At 46.2% G+C, this 24,188-nt stretch overlaps 2 protein-coding genes across 4 annotated transcripts; one reads left to right on the top strand and one right to left on the bottom strand.

Moving 5' to 3' along the window:
* Nucleotides 1-3,095: 3,095 nt before the first annotated feature.
* On the bottom strand, nucleotides 3,096-5,354 carry si:ch211-140b10.6 (protein POLR1D). 2 transcript variants are annotated; one of them, XM_020508942.2, is made up of 3 exons: nucleotides 5,196-5,354; nucleotides 4,041-4,115; nucleotides 3,096-3,854 (listed from the first exon to the last, which is right to left on the bottom strand). In XM_020508942.2, exons 1-3 carry the CDS (start codon nucleotides 5,219-5,221, stop codon nucleotides 3,434-3,436), a joined length of 522 nt encoding a protein of 173 aa, XP_020364531.1. In that variant the 5' UTR covers nucleotides 5,222-5,354; the 3' UTR covers nucleotides 3,096-3,433. The 2 variants fall into 2 exon arrangements, with proteins under 2 accessions (XP_020364531.1, XP_020364532.1); XM_020508943.1 differs by having other exon boundaries at nucleotides 5,313-5,331.
* Nucleotides 5,355-5,636: 282 nt separating this feature from the next.
* lnx2a (ligand of numb-protein X 2a) lies at nucleotides 5,637-23,980 on the top strand. 2 transcript variants are annotated; one of them, XM_020508945.2, is made up of 12 exons: nucleotides 5,637-5,759; nucleotides 8,840-9,033; nucleotides 9,289-9,671; nucleotides 16,029-16,273; nucleotides 16,348-16,485; nucleotides 16,607-16,806; nucleotides 16,904-17,308; nucleotides 17,392-17,592; nucleotides 19,485-19,662; nucleotides 19,937-20,186; nucleotides 21,988-22,146; nucleotides 22,811-23,980. In XM_020508945.2, exons 2-12 carry the CDS (start codon nucleotides 9,013-9,015, stop codon nucleotides 22,944-22,946), a joined length of 2,316 nt encoding a protein of 771 aa, XP_020364534.1. In that variant the 5' UTR covers nucleotides 5,637-5,759; nucleotides 8,840-9,012; the 3' UTR covers nucleotides 22,947-23,980. The 2 variants fall into 2 exon arrangements, with proteins under 2 accessions (XP_020364534.1, XP_031652516.1); XM_031796656.1 differs by having other exon boundaries at nucleotides 5,644-5,769.
* The last annotated feature ends 208 nt before the right edge of the window (nucleotides 23,981-24,188 follow it).

Genomic DNA, 24,188 nt, shown 5'->3' with positions numbered 1-24,188 from the left:
AAAGTTTATTTGTCACATGTGCCGAATACAACAGGTAACCTCTCTTGAAAAAGCCAAACCTTGACCCAGAAAATATAAAAAACTATTGGCCTATATCGAATCTTCCATTCCTCTCAAACATTTTAGAAAAGGCTGTTGCGAAGCAACTCACTGCCTTCCTGAAGACAAACAATATATATGAAATTCTTCATTCTGGTTTTAGACCCCATCATTGCACGGAGACAGCACTTGTGAAGGTGGTAAATTACCTTTTAATGGCATCAGACCGAGGCTCTGCATCTGTCCTCGTGCTCCTAGACCTTAGTGCTGCTTTTGATACCATCGATCACCACATACTTTTGGAGAGATTGGAAACACAAATTGGTCGACACGGACAAGTTCTGGCCTGGTTTAGATCTTATCTGTCGGAAAGATATCAGTTTGTCTCTGTGAATGGTTTGTCCTCTGACAAATCAACTGTACATTTCGGTGTTCCTCAAGGTTCCGTTTTAGGACAAATATTGTTTTCACTATATATTTTATCTCTTGGGGATGTCATTCGAAAACATAATGTTAACTTTCACTGCCATGCGGATGACACACTGCTGTACATTTCAAGGAAACATGGTGAAGCCCCAAAATTGCCCTCGCTAGAAGCCTGTGTTTCAGACATAAGGAAGTGGATGGCTGCAAACTTTCTACTATTAAACTCGGACGAAACAGAGATGCTGGTTCTAGGTCCCAAGAAACAAAGAGATCTTCTGTTGAATCTGACAATTAATCTTAATGGTTGTACAGTCGTCTCAAATAAAACTGTGAAGGACCTCGGCGTTACTCTGGACCCTGATCTCTCTTTTGACGAACAAATCAAGACTGTTTCAAGGACAGCTTTTTTCCATCTACGTAACATTGCAAAAATCTGAAACTTTCTGTCCAAGAAATGATGCAGAAAAATTATGCCATGCTTTTGTAATTTCTAGGTTAGACTACTGCAATGCTCTACTTTCCAGCTACCCGGATAAAGCACTAAATAAACTTCAGTTTGTGCTAAATACGGCTGCGAGAATCCTAACTAGAACCAAATAATTTGATCATATTACTCCAGTGCTAGCCTCCCTACACTGGCTTCCTGTGAAGGCAAGGGCTGAGTTCAAGGTTTTACTGCTAACCTACAAAGCATTACATGCGCTTTCTCCTACCTATCTCTCTGATTTGGTCCTGCTGTACATACCTACACATACGCCACGGTCACAAGACGCAGGCCTCCTAATTGTCCCTAGAATTTCTAAGCAAACAGCTGGGGGCAGGGCTCCTATAGAGCTCCATTTTTATGGAATGGTCTGCCTACCCATGTCAGAGACGCAAACTCGGTCTCAACCTTTAAGTCTTTACTGAAGACTCATCTCTTCAGTGGGTCATATGATTGAGTGTAGTCTGGAGTGTGAAGGTGAACGGAAAGGCTCTGGAGCAACGAACCGCCCTTGCTGTCTCTGCCTGGCCGGTTCCCCTCTTTCCGCTGGGATTCTCTGCCTCTAACCCTATTACAGGGGCTGAGTCACTGGCTTACTGGTGCTCTTTCATGCCGTCCCTAGGAGGGATGCGTCACTTGAGTGGGTTGAGTCACTGATGTGATCTTCCTGTCTGGGTTGGCAACCCCCCTTGGGTTGTGCCATGGTGGAGATCTTTGTGGGCTATACTCGGGCTTGTCTCAGGATGGTAAGTTGGTGGTTGAAGGTATCCCTCTAGTGGTGTGGGGGCTGTGCTTTGGCAAAGTGGGTGGGGTTATATCCTTCCTGTTTGGCCCTGTCCGGGGGTATCATCGGATGGGGCCACAGTGTCTCCTGACCCCTCCTGTCTCAGCCTCCAGTATTTATGCTGCAGTAGTTTATGTGTCGGGGGGCTAGGGTCAGTTTGTTATATCTGGAGTACTTCTCCTGTCTTATCCAGTGTCGTGTGAATTTAAGTATGCTCTCTCTAAATCTCTCTTTGTTTCTCTCTCTCGGAGGACCTGAGCTTCAGGACTACCTGGCATGATGACTCCTTGCTGTCCCCAGTCCACCTGGCCGTGCTGCTGCTCCAGTTTCAACTGTTCTGCCTGCGGCTATGGAATCCTGACCTGTTCACCGGACATGCTACCTGTCCCAGACCTATTATTTGACCATGCTGGTCAAATTAACATTTGAACATCTTGGCCATGTTCTGTTATAATCTCCACCCGGCACAGCCAGAAGAGGACTGACCACCCCTCATAGCCTGGTTCCTCTCTAGGTTTCTTCCTAGGTTTTGGCCTTTCTAGGGAGTTTTTCCCAGCCAAAGTGCTTCAACACCTGCATTGTTTGCTGTTTGGGGTTTTAGGCTGGGTTTCTGTACATCACTTTGAGATATCAGCTGATGTACGAATGGCTATATAAATACATTTGATTTGATGTGTGTAAACCTTACAGTGAAATGCTTACCTACAGGCTCTAACCAATGGTGCCAAAAAAAGGTATGTGTGTGTAGGTAAGTAAAGAAATAAAACAGCAGTAGAAAGACATTTGAAAAAAAGAGTAGCAAGGCTCTATACAGACACCTGTTAGTCAGGCTTATTGGGGTAGTGTGTACATGTAGGTATCGTTAAAGTGACTGTGATGAACAGAGAGTTGCAGAAGCGTAAAAAGAGGGGTTGGCGGGTGGTGGGACACAATGCAGATAGCCCGGGTAACCATTGGTTACCTGTTCAGGAGTCTTATGACCTAAATGTCGGTGTTCCTCAAGGTTCTGTTTTAGGACCACTATTGTTTTCACTATATATTTTACCTCTTGCTGGAGGCTGAGACAGCTCCCCCCGTGCATTTTGTTATTTTTTACTGCTGCTCTTTAATTACTTGTTACTTTTATTTACTTTTATCAATATTTTTCGAAACTGCACTGTTAGTTAGGGGCTCGTAAGTAAGCATTTCACTGTAAGGTCTACACCAGTTGTATTCGGCACATGTGACTAATAAAATTTGATTTGATCATGTCAGTTTACAGATCGTACCAGCAAGATTCACAATGAAATAACAGAGCTGAGTGCAAGATGGGAATAAGTGTGTCAAAATTGAGAATAAGAATAGAAAAGACACGACCTCCAGTTAAAAGATCAGTAGAAACAAATGCAATTTAATCAGTTATGCTCGTCACAAACTGACAACAGCAACCCCAATCTTTCTCACTTTCTCAGACAATACATTCTTTCCAGTCATTCAATGGTTATGTATGTCTTTCCAGTCATTCAATGGTTATGTATGTCTTCGAGGGAGAAAACCTCCTCTGGTAATGCCGTTACAGCACTCCCTACAAGGTTATGATGTCACATGTGGGTCCTCCCACTGGGAGTGTCTTTGACAGGTGCTGGTTTGATTGAGAGGTGTGGCCTATGGAGTGAGAACTGGCCCTGAAATGGGCGTGGTCTGATGAGGAGGAGGAGCTACTATCGGCGGAGAGAGCGGTCTCTACAAGAGGAAGGGACTTCAGATGGGGAGTGTTCTTTAGAATGGGGACTGTGTGTTTTGTGACCAGGGACACTTTTATCCCGGTGTTTCTTGTCTCTATGTCTGTATCTGTCATCGTCTCCAACCCCTCTGTATTTGTAGCCGTCTCTGTGGCACGTGTTGCTGTCTTTGTCTCTTTTGTGTCCATCTTTGAGACTATGTTCTCTGCTGTCCCTATGACTGTCTTCGTCCCTGTGTCGTCTGTGACTGTCTCTGTGGTCTGTGGATGGGGTCCTGCTGCGCCTCCTACACTCTGATCTCTGTTCTCCTGAGTGGCCAGCAGGGTGGCGCTGTGGGATGGTGGTGCGCAGTGTGTTGAGCAGGAAACGCTTGTTGGTGCTACGCAGTGGACATTTCATCCTGGAAGACAGTTGAACCAAAATTAACATTTCAAATCCAGCAAGGCCTTCAATATGAGCCATTGTCTTTGATATGCATCCGTCTTGGTCTGTCACACCTTGCCATGTGTCAAGTACATTCTGCATTGAAAGCCAAACACCCATAACAGATGGTTTAGCAGATCCTTTACTAACGTATGCCACTCACCAGCCTGCTGGACCCATAGTTTCTGCTCGCACCCGAGCCCTACTGGTCTCCTTCAGCAGCTCCTCCACTGCACGTCTACATGGCACATGGAGAGAGTGACAGAGAGAGTTTAGGGTGCAAGAGAGGGAGATATTAATTAACATATAAATAGGAGGAAAAATGAAGAATAGAGAAAGAGACAAGGAATAAAAGTGAAGGAAAACAGCAGGATAAAAAGCAGAGAGAGAAGGCACTATGCCAGTCTAAGATAGTCAGTCACAGAGCTAGAGGCACATGTCATGTGTGTCCTGGGTTGATCTGCTGAGTCAGTGGGAACAACTGTTATAGCTGCCCTTTGACTACAGATCAACTGTTACAGCTGCACTTTGATTACAGATCAAGTGTTACAGCTGCCCTTTGATTACAGATCAACTGTTACAGCTGCCCTTTGATTACAGATCAACTGTTACAGCTGCCCTTTGATTACAGATCAACTGTTACAGCTGCCCTTTGATTACAGATCAACTGTTACAGCTGCCCTTTGATTACAGATCAACTGTTACAGCTGCCCTTTGATTACAGATCAAGTGTTACAGCTGCCCTTTGATTACAGATCAACTGTTACAGCTGCCCTTTGATTACAGATCAACTGTTACAGCTGCCCTTTGATTACAGATCAACTGTTACAGCTGCCCTTTGATTTCAGATCAACTGTTACAGCTGCCCTTTGATTACAGATCAACTGTTACAGCTGCCCTTTGACCACGGATCCCAGACAAGTGTGCACAGGAAATACAGAATCAGAATCACACACACACACACTTTCCAGCAGCTGTGACTCAAAAATATCCTCAACTTGTTAAGCTGGCACACAGTACCCTACTGAATCTCGACAACAATTCAGTCTCTATGTGAGTTATCTAGATAGTCATGCAACAAATAATTGAAACATAGCTAGCAAATCATTGACACGCATAGCAAGCTACCTAGTAGCTAAGCTGGTGAACAATTAAGTAGCTATTTTAATAGCATAATAAATCACATTGACCTAGCTACTTGACTAACGCTACTAGCTGACGTTCCTTGGCTAACGTTAGCTCCCCCTTCAAAACACCCCAGAAATTCACATCAAGCAAGAAATACCAGTCTGGTAATATGATAGATTATAACATATACTTCTCCAATTCGCCATCATCTGCCATAGTATAATGATCAATGTAAAATAATCAAAATATATTTCAAATCAATACTGCCAATGCTAGCTAATGTTTATTTCTGAATATGTATGTTTACTTCTCCACCATGGGGGCCTTCCGGCAGGGACCCCGCACGACTACTGTCCTTAGCAGTGCCTTACGTAAATATGGAATTTTATACGTAAAAAACAGAGAGCATTGCCTATCAACAAACAAATTATGTTCAATGTTGTAAAACAGTATGTATTTTGTCTAATATTGAAAATGTAGATGTCATCATGATACTTTTTAGTGGTTAGTTTCGAACAGGCATAAAGCGAAGCCTCTAATTTAATTTTGGGATTGACAGCACGAGACCCTGCCCCCTTCTCCTTGACTGACTGCTGGAGAAGAGCCGTGGGCGGGTTCTTCACCGCGAAAGTCACAGGGGCGTTTTATGTGCGGCTGCTACGGCTCTGCTTGTTGCGGTGAATGTGTGATTGAGGTCGGTTAATTGTCCCCTCTCGGGGCCGGAGTTCTCGGCACCAAGGAGAAGCCGGAATAGGTAATATAATGTATGTATTCTGATCGCAGATCTTCACTATCACGATGTCTAGAACATATATATATATATATAAAGCATGTTCTATATCTATGGTCTAGTAATAGTCTATATAGCTTTCAATTGAAGTCGCTATTGTCCATCCATTATGTATCCATCTCAGCGCTATTCGAAGGAAGGGAGGGGGGAATCTGACAATCAGACAGACACTCCGGCTGGTTCACTCACCAGCCTAAATGGAGAAGGGTATTGCTTTCGTCCAACCAATTATATGATCTATCTGAATCTGAGTGTCGTCTTTCAGGGCAGTGCATAAACTGGGTAGCCAAATAATGCAATTTGAATAGATAGCCTTTGTTTGGTATATGCCGTTTTTTCTCCCCTTCAATAAGCCATTATGTTATTCAGCCTTCAACAATATATATTCTAGGCTATATTGAAACGAAACATGAAATTAATCATTGCATATTCAGGTTTGTTTTTTGCGAAGGTTGATAAGATGATTATGCTATTGAAATTCATGTTAGGCGTAATGCATCTTTGGGATTGTGGTTTTATTAGTCTACTGACTACCTTTATTAACGTGATCAACTGTTCCTGAGGGCAAGGAGATATCGCATTTTCCTCTTGTCTGAGATGCAAGATTGTTGTAGACTATATGTTATAGTCCGGTTTACCCCTTTATTTGGGTTGGCAATAGGACAGACGTCATCTTCTTATTGCGTTAGTTATCGGGTGTTGTGCATTAGTCGCTGTTGGCCTTGTCTACTGCTGGTATCAATAGAAGGAGTAGAGAACAGCAAGCCTATGGATGAAATAACAATACAATAGCATAGTGGCCTTGAGGCGCCGGGTAACGCAACAAAGACAATAACACACAAACACACGCTGTTGCAATCCAGCTATTTTGAAAGTAAGATAAGATTTAAGTGCTCTTGTAACTGCTGTATTATCCTGGCAGAAGGTTAAAAACAGAGAGAGAGAGAGAGGGAGAGATCGAACTTATAGACTACATTAGTCTTGCATGTCAAACTTATACACAGCAGTGGTTAGAAGACACTGCACACACCCACAAACTCATACCCAAAAAGCATACACTGTGTGTGTACATGCGTGTGTGAGTTAAAATGATGTCAGAGCTTGGTTATGGAAACAGAGGAGCCTTCTGTCTACATGAATAATGCATCTCCAGCTGCACACACACACACACACACACACACACACACACACAGACAGAAGCAGGTACTTAAAAGAAGGAAAAGGGTACCAGCAGTCAAGGAGACAGAAGCAGGTTACATAGACAGGTTACATTGAGGCATGTAGTCATGGAAACAACAGTCATAAAGACAGGCAGAGACAGCAGTGGCACGGTCAGAAGGACAGGAACCATTGAGAATATAGCCAGCAGCAGACAGAAGTGTACAGAAATAGAAAGGACACATGGAGGAGAGAACACTCCATCTCTATCTACACAGCTCTGAATGTCAAGCTCTACTGAACATGCTCCGTAGCCATGGAGACAGGAGCAGACCCTCGCACAGACAGACAGAGGCTGCATCTTCACAGTCTAAAGTGGCTTCCTCTCCACGTCATCTGCTTTGGTCTGAAATCACAGGATTGGTGAAAGCAATATGGTGGACGACTATTTAGCATTTGCTATAATCTCTTCAGTTCTTTTAGATTCATGCAGATGGAGGCAAGGAGATGAGAATAGAGGATGGTAGTCAGGTGTCATTAGCTTGGCTCTGTTTCATGCTTAAATACGCTCCCTTGTGTCGGTTTGTGTCCATGAGCTCCCCAGGGACGGGGCTAGAGTACTGTAGTAGGGGAAGTGAGTCTAAATGGCTTTGAACGTGTAGCACAGGGGAAATGACTGGTACACAATGCATTAGTTTTGAGGATGGCTCAGCATTGGGGATTTGTATGAGTGGTCGGCTGTGTTTCAGAGCTGCAAGGAGTTTTCGTTAGCTCTGGCTCTCTCACGCTGCAGAACCGGCCAGAGTGCATCACACACACATACACACACACACACACACACACACACGTTTGTTTTACTATCCTTGTGGGGACCAAACAATTGACCTCCATTCAAAATCCTATTTTCCGTAACCACTAAGCCTAGCCCTTAACCTCATCCTTAACCTAACCATAACCCTTAACTTAACTGTAACCCTAAACCTGACCCCTAAGCCTAAAATAGCCTTATTCCTTGTGGGGCCCGGCGAAATGTCCCCACTTGGCCAAATATTTGTTTTACTGTCCTTGTGAGGACTTCTGGTCCCCACAAGGATAGTAAAACCAAAAACACACCACACACCACATGCACACCACATGCACACCACATACACACCACATGCACAGTGATCAGTTGACAGTTTTCCACTCTTTTTCTTGTCCCCATCTCACAGCTCTCTCTCTCTCTTCGACTCTCATTTTCATTCTTTCTCTACTCCTTTGTTTTTCCGTTTTACCCTTTCTCTCTGTCAACCTTTTTTCCTTCTCTCTTTCCATCTCTCTCTTCTCTCCTGTTTTCTTTCTCCCCTCCCTCCCCTCTCCCTTTCATATTCTCTCTCTCTCTCGTTATCTCTTTTTCTCACTCGTCTCTCTCTCTATCCCTCTTTCTCTTCATCATTCTAGCCCTCTCCCTCTTTATCTCTCTCTCCTTCCTCTCAACCATACCCATTTCCTCTCTGCCTCAATCCCAGATAATTCCTTCTGTCTCAATCCCAGATAATTCCTTCTGTCTCAATCCCAGATAAATCCCTCTCTGAGAGACTGTAATATTGCAGCAGGCGAGAGCGAAAGAGAGATTACACTGAGCAGGCGCAGTGCTACAGTACATCATCTCTGCACACACCTCGCACACACTACACACACATGTTCATATTAACATGCACACGTCACATATACACACATACAATGCACATATTTACAAAGTTATACAGTAGTACACATGTATGCTTGAGTACACACACACACACACACACACACACACACACACACACACACACACACACACACACACACACACACAAACACTGTTTAATTTCCCAGCTTTTTAACCTCTGCTCTCTGACCTACAGGGTGATGTCTGATTGGCCACTGGGGGGTGGCTGTCCTCTCTGTCACCAGCTCACCCTCTGAGGCTTATGGGATAGGACGCCCCCCTCCCAACCCCTTTGTAACCTCCCGACCTGTAACCCCAGTGACGATTGTGCCGAAGGCCGTGCCTGGCGATTGGAGCCCTGGTCCTGACATGGGCAGCCCCGGCTGTGAGGTGGGTTTTGATTTTGCAGTTTGTACCCTCCCAGCTGTGTGTATGAATTGTGTAATGCTGATCCTCTGATCTGCTATTAACCATTCCGATCCGCTAATTACCTTGTATACACAAATAAAAGACAAGTTGGTAATTACACCGTAATAACATATAGATTACTTGGTTGTTTCTTTGGGATTCATTCAAACAAGATTTTCTGTTCAACTATCATTGTCCTCCAACATCTCCCATATAAATCTCTTCTCCTTTATCCAGGTGAGTCCGGCAGGGCCTGTGGAGCCCGTGCTGGAGGCCTTGTGTCCAGAGTGTGGTCAGATCCACCGGGCCTGGGAGAACCACCTCTATAACTACCGCCTGGAGGTGGACGATGACCTGGTGTGTCACATCTGCCTGCAGCCCCTGGTCCAGCCCCTAGACACACCCTGCGGACACACCTTCTGTGCTCGCTGCCTCCGCAGCTTCCTCCAGGAGCGGGACTTCTGCCCGCTGGACCGGGAGCGGCTACATCTGCAGGTGTGTAGGCGGAGCAGCATCCTGGTACACAAGCTGCTTGACAAGCTGTCTGTGTCCTGTCCCCTGGCCCCGGCCTGCAGCCTCAGCATGCCCCGCTGTGACCTGGAGGCTCACCTCAAACACAGGTAGAGTGGAGTCACACACACACACACACACACACACAGCGGTAGAGTCACACACACACACACACACACACACACACACACACACACACACACACAGCGGTAGAGTGGAGTCACACACACAGCGGTAGAGTGGAGTCACACACACACACACACACACACACACAGCGGTAGAGTGGAGTCACACACACACACACACACACACACACACACACACACACACACACACACACACACACACACACACACACACACACACACAGCGGTAGAGTGGAGTCACACACACACACACACACACACACACACACACACACACACACACACACACACACACACACACACACAGCAGTAGAGTGGAGTCACACACACACACACACACACACAAAGCGGTGGAGTCACGCACGCGCACACAGCGGTAGAGTGGAGTCACACACACACACACACACAGCGGTAGAGTGGAGTCACACACACACACAAAGCGGTAGAGTGGAGTCACACACACACACACAGCGGTAGAGTGGAGTCACACACACACACACAGCGGTAGAGTGGAGTCACACACACACACACACACAGCGGTAGAGTGGAGTCACACACACACACAAAGCGGTAGAGTGGAGTCACGCACGTGCGTACACACACCTCACAATGTGAGTGGATATGTGACGGTTGGGAGCTCAGCAGGCTAGTGGTCGCTGTGAGGAAACTGTACATCAACTATATCTGAAGTGAGAGAGATCTGTAGTGTAAAGTACTAATTTCGGTTGTAGGATCTGGTCTCTAAGCTGGGATGTCGTGATGCTGACATTTGTAGTGTTAAAAACAGTAAATAGGACAGACATTGCAGTTACTATGTAGAGATGATTTGACAGTTGAAGTCAGAAGTTGACATACACTTAGGTCGGAGTCATTAAAACAAGTTTTTCAACCACTCACAAATTTCTTGTTAACAAACTACAGTTTTGGGAAGTCGGTTAGGACATCTACTTTGTGCATGACACAAGTCATTTTTCCAAAAATTATTTCCAGACAGATTATTTTACTTATAATTAACTGTATCACAATTCCAGTGGGTCAGAAGTTTACATGCACTATTATGCTGAGCAGACCGGACACGTCGCGTTCGCGAGCATCGCAAAATAAATGTAGAAATCCATGTTATTAAATTATTGCGCCAACAAGTGTCTGCGATGCCAAGAGCTAAAATAGAACTCCTTTATATTTCTGACGCAGATTGCGCTGCAAGTCCTGCATTTTTGGGAGAAATGTCCTCTGGTCTGATGAAACAAAAATAGATCTGTTTGGCCATAATGACCATCGTCTTGTTTGGAGGAAAAAGGGGGCGGCTTGCAAGCCGAAGAACGCTATCCCAACCGTGAAAGCACGGGGGTTGCAGCATCATGTTGTGGGGGTGCTTTGCTGCAGGAGGGACTGGTGCACTTCACAAAATAGATGGCATCATGAGGGAGGAAAATAATGTGGATATATTGAAGCAACATCTCAAGACATCAGTCAGGAAGTTAAAGCTTGGTTGCAAATGGGTCTTCCAAATGGACAATGACCCCAAGCATATTTCCAAAGTTGTGGCAAAATGTCTTAAGGACAACAAAGGTCAAGGTATTGAAGTGGCCATCACAAAGCCCTGACCTCAATCCTATAGAACATTTGTGGGCAGAACTGAAAAAGTGTGTGCAAGCAAGGAGGTCTACGAACCTGACTCAGTTGCACCAGCTCTGTGTAACGGCTGTTGGAAGAAGTGGACCAAAGCGCAGCGTGGTAAGGGTTCATGATTTATTGATAGAACTGAACACTGAATAACAACAAAGAGACCGAACGAAACAGTTCTTTCTGGTGCAGACACAAAAACAGAAAACAACTACCCACAAAACACAGGTGGGAAAAGGCTACCTAAGTATGGTTCTCAATCAGAGACAACGATAGACAGCTGCCTCTGATTGAGAACCACACCCGGCCAAACACACAGAAATAGAAAACATAGAACACAAAACATAGAATGCCCACCCGAACTCACGCCCTGACCAAACCAAAATAGAGACATAAAAAGGATCTCTAAGGTCAGGGTGACACTCTGCCAGGAGGAATGGGCCAAAATTCACCCGACATTTTGTGGGAAGCTTGTGGAAGGCTACCTGAAACATTTGAGCCAAGTTAAACAATTTAAAGGCAATGCTATCAAATACTAATTGAGTGTATGTAAACATCTGACCCACTGGGAATGTGATGAAAGAAATAAAAGCTGAAAGAAATATTTTTTTCTCCTATTATTCTGACATTTCACATTCTTAAAGTGGTGATCCAAACTGACCTAAGACAGGGAATTGTTACTAGGATTAAATGTCAGTTTAAATGTATTTGGCTAAGGTGTATGTAAACTTCAGACTTCAAATGTATCTGAAGCTTATTGCTTGGTTTCTATAGCTAGCTTGAGTGCTAGCCTTTCATCTTCAGCCAACTTGTTTGTTGTCCTGACTCCTGCTGAATTTGTATTTATAAAGGATCCTGCGGTCCTTTATAATTTAAAAAACATTACAATACATTCAGAACAAATATCACAACACACTGTGTGCCCTCGGGCCCCTACTCCACTACCACATATCTACAACACAAAATACATGAGTACGTGTGTGTATAGTGCGTATGTTATCATGTGTCTGCATGCATGTGTCTGTACCTATGTTTGTGTTGCTTCACAGTCCCTGCTGTTCCATAAGGTGTATTTTTATCTGTTTTTTAATTCTGATTCTACTGTTTGCATTAGTTACTTGATGTGGAATAGAGTTCCATGTAGTCATTGATCTCTGTAGTACTGTGGAATAGAGTTCCATGTAGTCATTGATCTCTGTAGTACTGTGCGCCTCCCATTGTCTGTTCTGGACTTGGGGACTGTAAAGAGACCTCTGGTGGAATGTCTTGTGGGGTATGCAGGTCTGTCTGAGCTGTGTGCTAGTCATTTAAACAGACAGGTGCTTTCAACATGTCAATACCTCTCACAAATACAAGTAGGGATGAAGTCAATCTCTCCTCCACTTTGAGCCAGGAGAGATTGACATGCATATTATGAATGTTATCTCTCTGTCCAAGGGCCAGCCATGCTGCCCTATTCTGAGTCAATTGCAATTCCTAAGTCCCTCTTTGTGGCACCTGACCACACGACTGAACAGTAGTCCCGGTGCGACAAAACTAGAACCTGTAGGACCTGTCTTGTTGATAGTGTCGTTCAGAAGGTAGAGCAGCGCTTTATTATGGACAGACATCTCCCCATCTTATCTTCTGTTACATCAACAATGTTTTGACCATGACAGTTTACATTTCAGGGTTACTCCAAGACGTTTAGTCACCTCAACGTGATCAATTTCCACATTATTCATTACAAGATGTAGTTGAGGTTTGGGGTTTAGGGTATGATTTGTCCAAAATACAATACTTTTTAAAAATATTTAGGACTAACGTATTCCTTGCCACCCATTCTGAAACTAACTGCAGCTCTTCGTTAAGTGTTACAGTCATTTCAGTCGCTGTAGTAGCTGACGTGTATAGTGTTGAGTCATCCTAATACATGGACACACTGGCTTTACTCAAAGGATTTGACATGACAACAACAGAAGATTTGGATAGAGCTGGAACATACTGCTTACTGAGCTACTCGTGAGCTTGTGTGAGGTTGTGGGCTGATTCTGGACCAGAAGAATGCCAACGAAGAACTGAGAACGTTTCTTTTGCTGAATTCCACAGTGTGTAGCTGTCCCTAGAGAAACTACTCTCCATTGCTGTGTTGATGCGTGGTCATTAAGGTTATAGCTGCTAAGCGGACGGTGGAAAAACGACCCAATTGTCCTACTTAAGTAGAAGTATAGATGCTGTACCTTATTAGAAAATTAAGTGAAAGTCACCCAGTAAAATAGTGCTTGAGTTAAAGTCTAAAACTATTTGGTTTTAAATATACTTAAGTATCAAAAGTAAATGTAATTGCTAAAATATACTTAAGTATCAAAAGTAAAAGTATAAATCGTTTAAAATTCCTTATATTAAGCAAACCAGACGGCACAATGTTTGCGTTTTTTACATTTGCGTATAGCCAGGGGCACACTCCAACACTCAGACTTAATTTAAAAACAAAACATTTGTGTTTAATGAGTTTGCCAGATCCGAGGCAGTACAGATGACCAGGGATGTTCTATTGATAATTGTGTGAATTATAGCATTGTCCTATCCTGCTAAAATTCTTAATGTAATGAGTACTTTTGGAGTAAAAAGTACATTATTTTCTTAAGGAATGTAGTGAAGTAAAAGTAAAAGTTGCCGAAAATATAAATGGTAAAGTACAGATACCCCCAAAAGCTACTTAAGTAGTACTTTAAAGTATTATTTACTTTATACCAGTATACACAGAACACCCACCCCTGCCCTGCCCTGCTCTGCTCTACACTGCTCTGCTCTACCCTGCACTGCTTTACCCTGCCCTGCCCTGCCCTGCCCTGCCCTGCCCTGCCCTGCTCTACACTGCTCTGCTCTACCCTGCACTGCTCTACCCTGCCCTGCTCTACTCTACCCTGCACTGCTCTACCCTGCACTGCTCTACCCTGCACTGCTCTACCCTGCACTGCTCTACCCTGCTCTACCCTGCACTGCTCTACCCTGCCCTGCCCTGCCCTGCCCTGCTCTGCTCTACCCTGCACTGCTCTACCCTGCACTGCTCTACCCTGCACTGCTCTACCCTGCTCTACCCTGCACTGCTCTACCCTGCTCTACCCTGCACTGCTCTACCCTGCTCTACCCTGCACTGCTCTACCCTGCTCTACCCTGCACTGCTCTACCCTACACTGCCCTACCCTACTCTGCGCTGTCCTACCTTGTTCTGCTCTCTGCCCTACCCTGCTCTGTCCAGCCTATGGCCCAGTGTCCACTAAAGCACAATTCTAATCATTTTAAAGTGCATCCTCTCTTACTTCCTTCCTCCCTCAAAATCATCACTGATCTGTCAAGGTTGGATTGGTGAAACCAATGAGAGGAAAACCTTTGCCAACAACGTCAACTTGGTCAACAAACTTGGTCAACATTTTAATCGGTGATTTCCTCAATGAAGGAATGGAGGAAGGAAGGATACCTTTTAAAGTTTTTAAACAAAGTGTAAGATGCTAGGTCGTAAAAATACAGGTTAAGACAACCTAATATTTCCACGTGGCAACGTTAGAAAATAAACCGGATCATTGGACCAGTGCCATTGCTAATTCTACAGGATGAGCATTAAACACGTGACCAGCCATCTGGAAATCAATGAATACAGTGGTTGAAGATCATTTGAAAAACGTTTAAATTAATGACAGTAAAACAGTTATGCTATCTTTCACTTCCAGACTGACAAGATGGTGTGAACAGACATGGTTGCCCTGTTCGTATCTCCTAGACAATGTTTCTTGTTGGGTATCACTGCACTGCTGGAGCTATGAACAACCCGGGATAACATCTGCAAAATACATATATGAGACCAATCCTATTTTATTTTATTTTTGCCCACGGCACTGAACATTTCTGCATGGAATTATTACATTGCCTTTGGTACCTTCAACACTAGATATCCACTATACCTTCTCCTCACTAGGTATCCACTACACCTTCTCCTCACTAGGTATCCACTACACCTTCTCCTCACTAGGTATCCACTACACCTTCTCCTCAGCATAAGGACAAGTATTGCTTCCCACTGGGCAACCAGTTGAAGAGGCATGTTTTATGTCTCACTCCAAGGGGTCCCTAGATCTTTCTGAGGTGTCTGTGCATGACTGGGCATTCTTTTCTCTGTTCTTAAAGCATCTATAGATTAAGGCCCAGGTCCATGTGGGTCATTCCCTATGCCCCAACCCCAAGACAGTAATGAAGCTAAGGATGGAATGAGATCATGAGAGACAGAGTTGGGTGACAGAGTCTGTCAGCTTGGACATTTAATATTGTGTCACTAAAGCCGCCTTAAAGTCAGAGATTAGAACAGAAGACTGCCAGGGCACTTGGAACGTCCTTGCTTGAACTGGGTGGAATGTCTGATGATCTGATCCTTGATCCTTTAGGACTAGCTGTGGTTCTTCCTGCACAGCTTAAATCATAGCAGCTATAGGATGGACTGGTCAATGCCAGTGGTGGAAAAAGTACCCAACTATCATACTTATGTAAAAGTAAAGATACCTTAATAGAAAATGACTCAATTAAAACTCACCCAGTAAAATTCTACTTGAGTATTCATCCTAATGTGTTTGTTTTTAAGCATTAAATGACCTGGTACGATAGTGCATTGATCAGTTTTTGCCCAAAGTCGACCACCACATCCCTCTCTCTATCTGTGTCCAGGTGTCCGGGGACACAGTGTCAGCAGACCAGTTTAGAGGGACCACCATGTGATCCCGGGGAGGAGGGAGCCATGGTGACCAGCCCCTCCAAGTCCTCACGCTCCCTCCAGACGGAGACAGGCCTGCAGGAGGAGAGCTCCTCCTCGCCTCCTGGTGTCACCTCCACCGCCGGAAGCAGCATCCCCATGTGGACCGACGAGCCTGGATTGGACAACCCCGCCTTCGAGGAGAGCAATGAGGAGGACAGTGAGTAACAACTGTGTGTGTGTGTGTGTGTGTGTGTGTGTGTGTGTGTGTATAACCTCTCTCTCTGTGTGTAGGTGTGGTAGGGTTGGAGTGTGTGGTGCCCAGGGTAAAGCGACCCCTCAGTAACCCGTGCATCCACCTCCTCCGCACCGCCAGCTCTGCCTCCTCTGGGTGGGACAGCCCAGAGTCACCGCCCCTCTCTGCAGAAGAGGGTATGACATCACTTCCTCCATCTGACTTCCTGTCTCTAACCTTCCAATGTAATCATGTCGAATCTAAACATTCATGAATATAAGAGATTGATGTGCTTCCTTGTCCCTGTGTATCTCCCAGGTAGTGTGAAGCTGCCGTCCCTTCCAGAGGGTGAGATCACCACCATCGAGGTCCACCGCTCCAACCCCTATGTTGAACTGGGCATCAGCATCGTCGGGGGCAACGAAACGCCTCTCATCAACGTGGTGATCCAGGAAGTGTACCGTGATGGGGTCATTGCTCGAGATGGCAGGCTTCTGGCCGGGGACCAGATTCTACAGGTGAGGACCATGGATCCATCCTCACCTTTTCTCCTCTAATATTCCTCCAAAGCCAAGCTCCCTCCTCCTATGTCTCTCTGTTTCTCCCCCTCTGCAGGTCAACAGTGTAGACATCAGCAATGTGGGACATACCTTTGCTCGCTCCACGTTGGCACGCCCCTGTGCCACACTGCAGCTCACTGTCCTAAGGGAGCGCCGCTGTGTCTCTCGCCCACCTCCCTCCACCACCCCCTCGGTGCCCCACGCCCCCTGTTCTACCCCAGAGGGTACTCCGTCCAGCCCTGCCAGCCTGAGGATCACCCTGCAGAAGCGGGACTCGTCGGAGCAGCTGGGCATCAAGCTGGTGCGGAGGACTGATGAGGAGGGGGTGTTTGTGTTAGACCTGCTGGACGGTGGCCTGGCTGCCAAGGACGGGAGGCTGTGTAGTAACGACCGTGTGCTGGCGGTCAACGAGCAGGACCTACGCCACGGCACGCCTGAACAGGCTGCTCAGATCATACAGGTAAGACTGCTAAGGGATTAACAGTGTTTCTGACCATCCTCTTGTGGATGGCTAACCCAACTCCCTTTTCCTGTCCACTACAGGCCAGCGGCGAAAGAGTCTATCTGCTGATTGGCCGTCCCAGCAAGCCTACCCTTCCCCCTCCATCAAGCTCCACCTCCAGCAGAGATCTGTACTGCCATGACCACTTCCTCCCCAACCACCACCACCATCACCACAGCTTCTCCCCCAACCCCAGCACCGTGCCCACCTGCGCACACCTGGCCCGCTCCAGCACCCACAGAGTGAGTACACACCTGAGGGAGTGTGTGTGTCTGACTGTGTTTGTTCATATGTAGCTGTTTATGCTGGAGGCCTCCCAATGTGTATTATACACTGTAGGACCTCTCTTAGTGTGTGTGTGTGTGTGTGTGTGTGTGTGTGTGTGTGTGTGTGTGTGTGTGTGTGTGTGTACAGTTGAAGTCGGAAGTTTACATACACCTTAGCCAAATACATTTAAATTCTGTTTTTCACAATTCCTGACATTTAATCCTAGTAACAATTCCCTGTCTAAGGTCAGTTAGGATCACCACTTTATTTTAAGAATGTGAAATGTCAGAATAATAGTAGAGAGAGTTATTTATTTCAGCTTTTATTTCTTTCATCATATTCCCAGTGGGTCAGAAGTTTACATACACTGAATTAGTATTTGGTAGCATTGCCTTTTAAATTGTTTAACTTGGGTCAAACTTTTCAGGTAGCCTTCCACAAGCTTCCCACAATAAATTGGGTGAATTTGGGCCCATTCCTCCTGACAGGGCTGGTGTAACTGAGTCAGGTGTGTAGGCCTCCTTGCTCGCACATACTTTTTCAGTTCTGCCCACAAATTTTATTTAGGATTGAGGTCAGGGCTTTGTGATGGCCACTCCAGTACCTTGACTTTGTTGTCCTTAAGCAATTTTGCCACAATACTTTGGAAGTATGCTTGGGGTCATTGTCCATTTGGAAGACCCATTTGCAACCAAGCTTTAACTTTCTAACTGATGTCTTGAGATGTTGCTTCAATATATACACATAATTATCCTACCTCATGATGCCATCTATTTTGTGAAGTGCACCAGTCCCTCCTGCAGCAAAGCAGCCCCACAACATAATGCTGCCACCCCCGTGCGTCACGGTTGGGATGGTGTTCTTTGGCTTTCAAGACTCCCCCCTTTTCCTCCAAACATAACAATGGTCATTATGGCCAAACAGTTCTAAAAAGTACGATCTTTGTCCCCATGTGCAGTTGCAAACTGTAGTCTGGCTTTTTTATGGCGGGTTTGGAGCAGTGGCTTCCTCCTTGCTGAGCGGCCTTTCAGGTGATGTCGATATAGGACTCGTTTTACTGTGGATATAGATACTTTTGTACCTGTTTCCTCCAGCATCTTCACAAGGTCCTTTGCTGATGTTCTGGGATTGATTTGCACTTTTCGCACCAAAGTATGTTCATCTCTAGGAGACAGAATGCGTCTCCTTCCTGAGCGGTATGACGGCTGCGTGGTCCCATGGTGTTTATACTTTTGTACTATTGTTTGTACAAATGAACGTGGTACCTTTTAGGCATTTGGAAATTGCTCCTAAGGATGAACCAGACTTGTGGAGGTCTACAATAATTTTTCTGGGGTCTTGGCTGATTTCTTTTGATTTTCCCATGATGTCAAGCAAAGAGGCACTGAGTTTGAAGGTAGGTCTTGAAATACATCCACAGGTACACCTCCAACTGACTCAAATGATGTCAATTAGCCTATCAGAAGCTTCTAAAGCATTGACATAATTTTCTGGAATTTTCCAAGCTGTTCAAAGGCACAGTCAATTTAGTGTATGTAAACTTCTGACCCACTGGAATTGTGATACAGTGAATTATAAGTTAAATAATCTGGTCTTTAAACAATTGTTGGAAAAATGACTTGTGTCATGCACAAAGTAGATGTCCTAACCAACTTGCCAAAACTATAGTTTGTTAACAAGAAATTTGTGGAGTGATTGAAAAACGAGTATTAATGACTCCAACCTAAGTGAATGTAAACTTCCGACTTCAACTGTATTTATATGTGTGTGTGTGTGTGTGTGTGTGTGTGTGTGTGTGTGTGTGTGTGTGTGTGTGTGTGTGTGTGTGTGTGTGTGTGTGTGTGTGTGTGTGTGTGTGTGTGTGTAGGACCTGGCCCAGTGTGTGACCTGTAAGGAGAAACACATCACTGTGAAGAAGGAGACTCATGAGTCTCTGGGTATGACCGTGGCCGGGGGGCGGGGCAGCAAGAGTGGCGAGCTGCCCATCTTTGTGACCAGTGTCCAACCACATGGCTGCCTGTCACGGGTTGGACGAATCAAACAAGGTGAGCTGTGGGCTACATCACAGCCTGTTAGATTGTCGAGGCCAAGTTCTTATTTGGTTTGGCTCATTATCTGCCACAGCTACATTCTCAGGGGTCAGCGTTCTCTCTCAGGACTCTTTGTCCTTAAGTAACAATGTATTTCTCTATGTCTCTCTCGCTCCTTCTATCTCTCGCTCTTTCTCTCTGTCTCTGTACTCTTTCGGTTCTTCACTCTGCATCACCAACTTCTGTTTTCCTCTCTCTCTCATTCTCTCTGTCCCCTCCTCTCCTGCAGGTGACATCCTCCTGAGTATCAACGACCAGGACCTGACCTACCTGAGCCACAGCGAGGCGGTTGGCACCTTGAAGGCCAGTGCGGCATCACCCTCCGTCCAGCTGAGGGCGCTGGAGGTCAGCATGGTGGAGGAGCCGGACCAGGACATGAGCCCCGAGGACCAGCTGCTGCCCACACACCACCACACACACGACTCAGACTTCGACTCCTCCTGGTCCCCCTCCTGGGTCCTGTGGCTCGGCCTGCCCAGGTAAACAGGAGATATAGAACACACCCCTCGTTGGGTTGGACTCACCTGGGTGGTTGGGATGTTGGGAGTTTGTGTGTGAAAATATTGCTTTGATTTATTTAGTGTTTTCATATTAGTGTAGGTGAAGCAGAGGAGACAAGGAAAGGAAGCAAGTTGACTAGTGAGATCCACCCCATGATTCACCTGAAGTAATCTGCGGAGGATGTGTAGTCTGAGCGTTTGTGTTGATCTTGATTCGAGTGTGTTCTGTGTTGGGATGTAAATGTCACACAGATCATGTATTATGTGTGTGTATTGACGTGTGTGTGTGTTGGTGTGTGTGTGTGTTGACGTGTGTGTGTGTGTTGACGTGTGTGTGTGTGTGTGTGTGTTGACATGTGTGTGTGTTGACGTGTGTATGTGTTGACGTGTGTGTGTGTTGACATGTGTGTGTGTTGACATGTGTGTGTGTTGACGTGTGTGTGTGTGTTGACATGTGTGTGTGTGTGTTGACATGTGTGTGTGTGTTGACGTGTGTGTGTGTTGACGTGTGTGTGTGTGTGTGTGTGTTGACGTGTGTGTGTGTGTTGACGTGTGTGTGTTGTCCTGAACGCCGCTGTAAAACTCAACAGCTGTTGATTATCAACTGAGGGGCATGTGGTGACATCCCCAGTGTCTCTCCCCCATTCATCCTTCTGAGACTGGTACAGAGAGGACAGCCTCAAACACACCCCTCCCTTTATCTATCGCTCTCTCCTTTTGTTCTGCTCTGTCTCTCTTTCTCTCCTCCCTCTCTGAATTTCCCTTCCTCCAACTCTCTTTTCCTCCCCACCTCGGTCTTTCTCCTTTCACCCTTTCTCTTGCCCTACTTCCCTCTCTCTCTAAACCTGGCCCCTCCCTCTCTCTCTAAACCTGGCCCCTCCCTCCCTCTCTTAACCTGGCCCCTCCCTCTCTCTCTTAACCTGGCCCCTCCCTCTCTCACAAAACCTGGCCCCTCCCTCCCTCTCTCTAAACCTGGCCCCTCCCTCTCTCACTAAACCTGGCCCCTCCCTCTCTCTCTAAACCTGGCCCCTCCCTCCCTCTCTCTCTAAACCTGGCCCCTCCCTCTCTCTCAACCTGGCCCCTCCCTCTCTCTAAACCTGGCCCCTCCCTCCCTCTAAACCTGGCCCCTCCCTCTCTCTCTAAACCTGGCCCCTCCCTCTCTCTCTAAACCTGGCCCCTCCCTCTCTCTCTAAACCTGGCCCCTCCCTCTCTCTCTAAACCTGGCCCCTCTCTCTCTAAACCTGGCCCCTCCCTCCCTCCCTCTCTCTCTAAACCTGGCCCTCTCTCTCTCTCTAAACCTGGCCCTCTCCCTCTCTCTAAACCTGGCCCCTCCCACTGCCTCTCAACCTGGCCCCTCCCTCTCAACCTGGCCCCTCCCTCTGCTTCTCAACCTGGCCCCTGCCTCTCAACCTGGCCCCTCCCTCTCAACCTGGCCCCTCCCTCTGCCTCTCAACCTGGCCCCTCCCTCTCAACCTGGCCCCTCCCTCTCCTTATAAACCTGGCCCCTCCCTCTCTCTCTAAACCTGGCCCCTCCCTCTCTCTCTAAACCTGGCCCCTCCCTCTCTCTCTCAACCTGGCCCCTCCCTCTCTCTCTCAACCTGGCCCCTCCCTCTGCCTCTCAACCTGGCCCCTCCCTCTCCTTATAAACCTGGCCCCTCCCGCTCCCTCTAAGCCTGGCCCCTCCCTCTCCCTCTAAACCTGGCTCCTCCGTCTCCATCTCCCCCTTCTTCTGTCTCCCTCACTAAAACACTGACTCATTCTTTCCATCCATTTATCTCAGCTTCCTTCACAGTAGCCATGAGATTGTTCTGCGTAGAAGTCACCCTGGGAGCTGGGGCTTCAGCATCGTTGGGGGATACGAGGAAAACCATAGCAACCAGGCATTCTTCATCAAGACCATTGTCCTTGGAACGCCTGCATACTATGATGGCCGCCTCAAGTAAGCCATCATTCATGTTGTTGGCTTGTGAACATAAAGACACATTTCCATTATTTGTAAGTTAACAGGCAATAAAGTATACACACACACACACACACACACACACACACACACACACACACACACAGTATATAAAACATGCTCTTTCCATGACAGACTTACCAGGTGAATGCTATGATCCCCTATTGTCACTTGTTAAATCCACTTCAATCAGTGTAGATGAAGGGGATGAGAAAGGTTAAATAAGGATTTTTAAGCCTTGAGACAATTGAAACATTGAATGGCACACATACACAATCCAAGGGTGAACGGGAAAGTGCCTTTGAATGGGGTATGGTAGTGGGTGCTAGGCACACCTGTTTGTATCAAGAGTTGCAAAGCTGCTGGGTTTTTCAGGCTCAACAGTTGCCCGTGTATATCAAGAATGGTCCACCATCCAAAGGACATCCCGCCAACTTGACACAACTGTGGGAAACATGGGCCAGCATCCCTGTGAAATGCTTGACACCTTGTAGTGTCCATTCCCCTGATGAATTGAGTCTGTTCTGAGGGTAAAGGGTGGGGTGCAACTCAATATTAGGAAGGCGTTCTTAATGTTGGGCATAGTCAGTGTATATGGTCCATCCATATTGATGTTCCCCTCTGTGTCCCCTCTGTACCCTAGGTGTGGGGACATGATAGTGGCGGTTAACGGGCTGTCTACGGCTGGTATGAGCCACTCAGCCCTGGTACCCATGCTGAAGGAGCAGCGTAGCAGAGTGGCTCTCACCGTGGTCTCCTGGCCTGGCAGCTTGGCATAGAACCGGGTCAAACTGCACTGGACTGCGTCATGCCATGCTGATATTACTCTAGTCTGTATCTAACCAGGACCAAATCATGCTAGACTGCATCGAACCCAAGCTATGGTGCCAAATCATGCCATACTGAAATTGCTCTGGATCTAACCTACTGTAACCTGGGACAAATCACATGGACTTCATCAAACCAGGCTAGAGTGAACCTGGCCCTCCTAGGCCAAATCCCTCGATACTAGGCTGGACTGTGCCAGCCCCACACCACACTGCACTCACACATACTGATGTGTTCATACAGATGTAGGATCTTAATTTGATCACCCTGTTGCAGAACTATCCTGCAATGCAGGACATTTCAAACTTGTAGTGTATGAGGTTTAAAAAGGTCCACTTTAAAATTCCAGACTTCATTTTTCCTAATGAAAAATATATCAAAACGCTACAAAAATGTCCATTCTTTATAATCAACATTTCCTGCTGTAGCAAACTGGCTGAAATGAAGAAGCTATATCTGTATGGTCATGTTACCGGTCTTCACTCCCACACAGAGAGAGTGGGACTGTATGTTAGAGGACAGGATATCATCTCTGTTTCTCTTCACTGGACTAGATAGTAAATACCAGGGGCATATTCACGTGGCCGCAACGTTACAGAACGTTTCAGATTGAAATTCCCTGCATAGAACAGGATTCTCTGCCATGTAGAATAATGAAATAGATCAGCTTTAGGCCATGTATTTCTGTCATTATAAAACGCTTCTAGGGTTATGTTCAGGAGGAGAAATCATTTTGAAACAAGTTCAGGTAACACCCCTTTCCAAAAAAATATAAAAAACATTCACCCAGTCGCTCCTACTGAATACAACCCAACTGAATAAACCCAGGCCTTACCAAATACCTGCCACGCCCTGGAGGCCCGACCCGCCCCCCTGGACACAGCCTTAGGCCTCATCACCGTGACGACCCAGCCGTCAGCTTGCTGGGGTTTTATACGTGTGTGAATGTGTGTTCTGCGGTTTAATAAAGACTTCCCACAGAGCGCATATGAGTCAGTTCTCTTACCTAGAAGTCCATCCACTGTGCTTGTGTGTGTCTGCCTCTGTCTGGCCCCACACCTTCATAGTGAAAGAGGAAAACATGTCTTTAGCACGCTAGTTTACTGGAGTCAGTTCAGCACCTGGATGCATTTATATTTTAGCAGACACAACTTACAGGAGCAATTTGGGTTAAGAGCCTTGCTCAGGGGCTC

Source organism: Oncorhynchus kisutch, linkage group LG18, assembly GCF_002021735.2.
Source record: "Oncorhynchus kisutch isolate 150728-3 linkage group LG18, Okis_V2, whole genome shotgun sequence".
Classification (NCBI taxonomy): domain Eukaryota; kingdom Metazoa; phylum Chordata; class Actinopteri; order Salmoniformes; family Salmonidae; genus Oncorhynchus; species Oncorhynchus kisutch.
Note: the sequence above shows the minus strand (reverse complement) of the source record. Positions and strands in the feature narration are given on the sequence as shown.

What these genes read in the sequence shown, in the direction of transcription:
- si:ch211-140b10.6 (XM_020508942.2), bottom strand. Translation starts at nt 5,221, where the DNA reads ATGGCAGATGATGGCGAATTGGAGAA. An exon ending in GATGATGGCGAATTGGAGAA is followed by an intron (nt 4,116 to 5,195) that starts GTATATGTTATA and finishes TGTGCCATGTAG; the next exon opens with ACGTGCAGTGGAGGAGCTGC. An exon ending in ACTATGGGTCCAGCAGGCTG is followed by an intron (nt 3,855 to 4,040) that starts GTGAGTGGCATA and finishes ACTGTCTTCCAG; the next exon opens with GATGAAATGTCCACTGCGTA.
- lnx2a (XM_020508945.2), top strand. Translation starts at nt 9,013, where the DNA reads ATGGGCAGCCCCGGCTGTGAG. An exon ending in CCGGGGACCAGATTCTACAG is followed by an intron (nt 16,807 to 16,903) that starts GTGAGGACCATG and finishes CCCCCTCTGCAG; the next exon opens with GTCAACAGTGTAGACATCAG. An exon ending in CCCGCTCCAGCACCCACAGA is followed by an intron (nt 17,593 to 19,484) that starts GTGAGTACACAC and finishes GTGTGTGTGTAG; the next exon opens with GACCTGGCCCAGTGTGTGAC.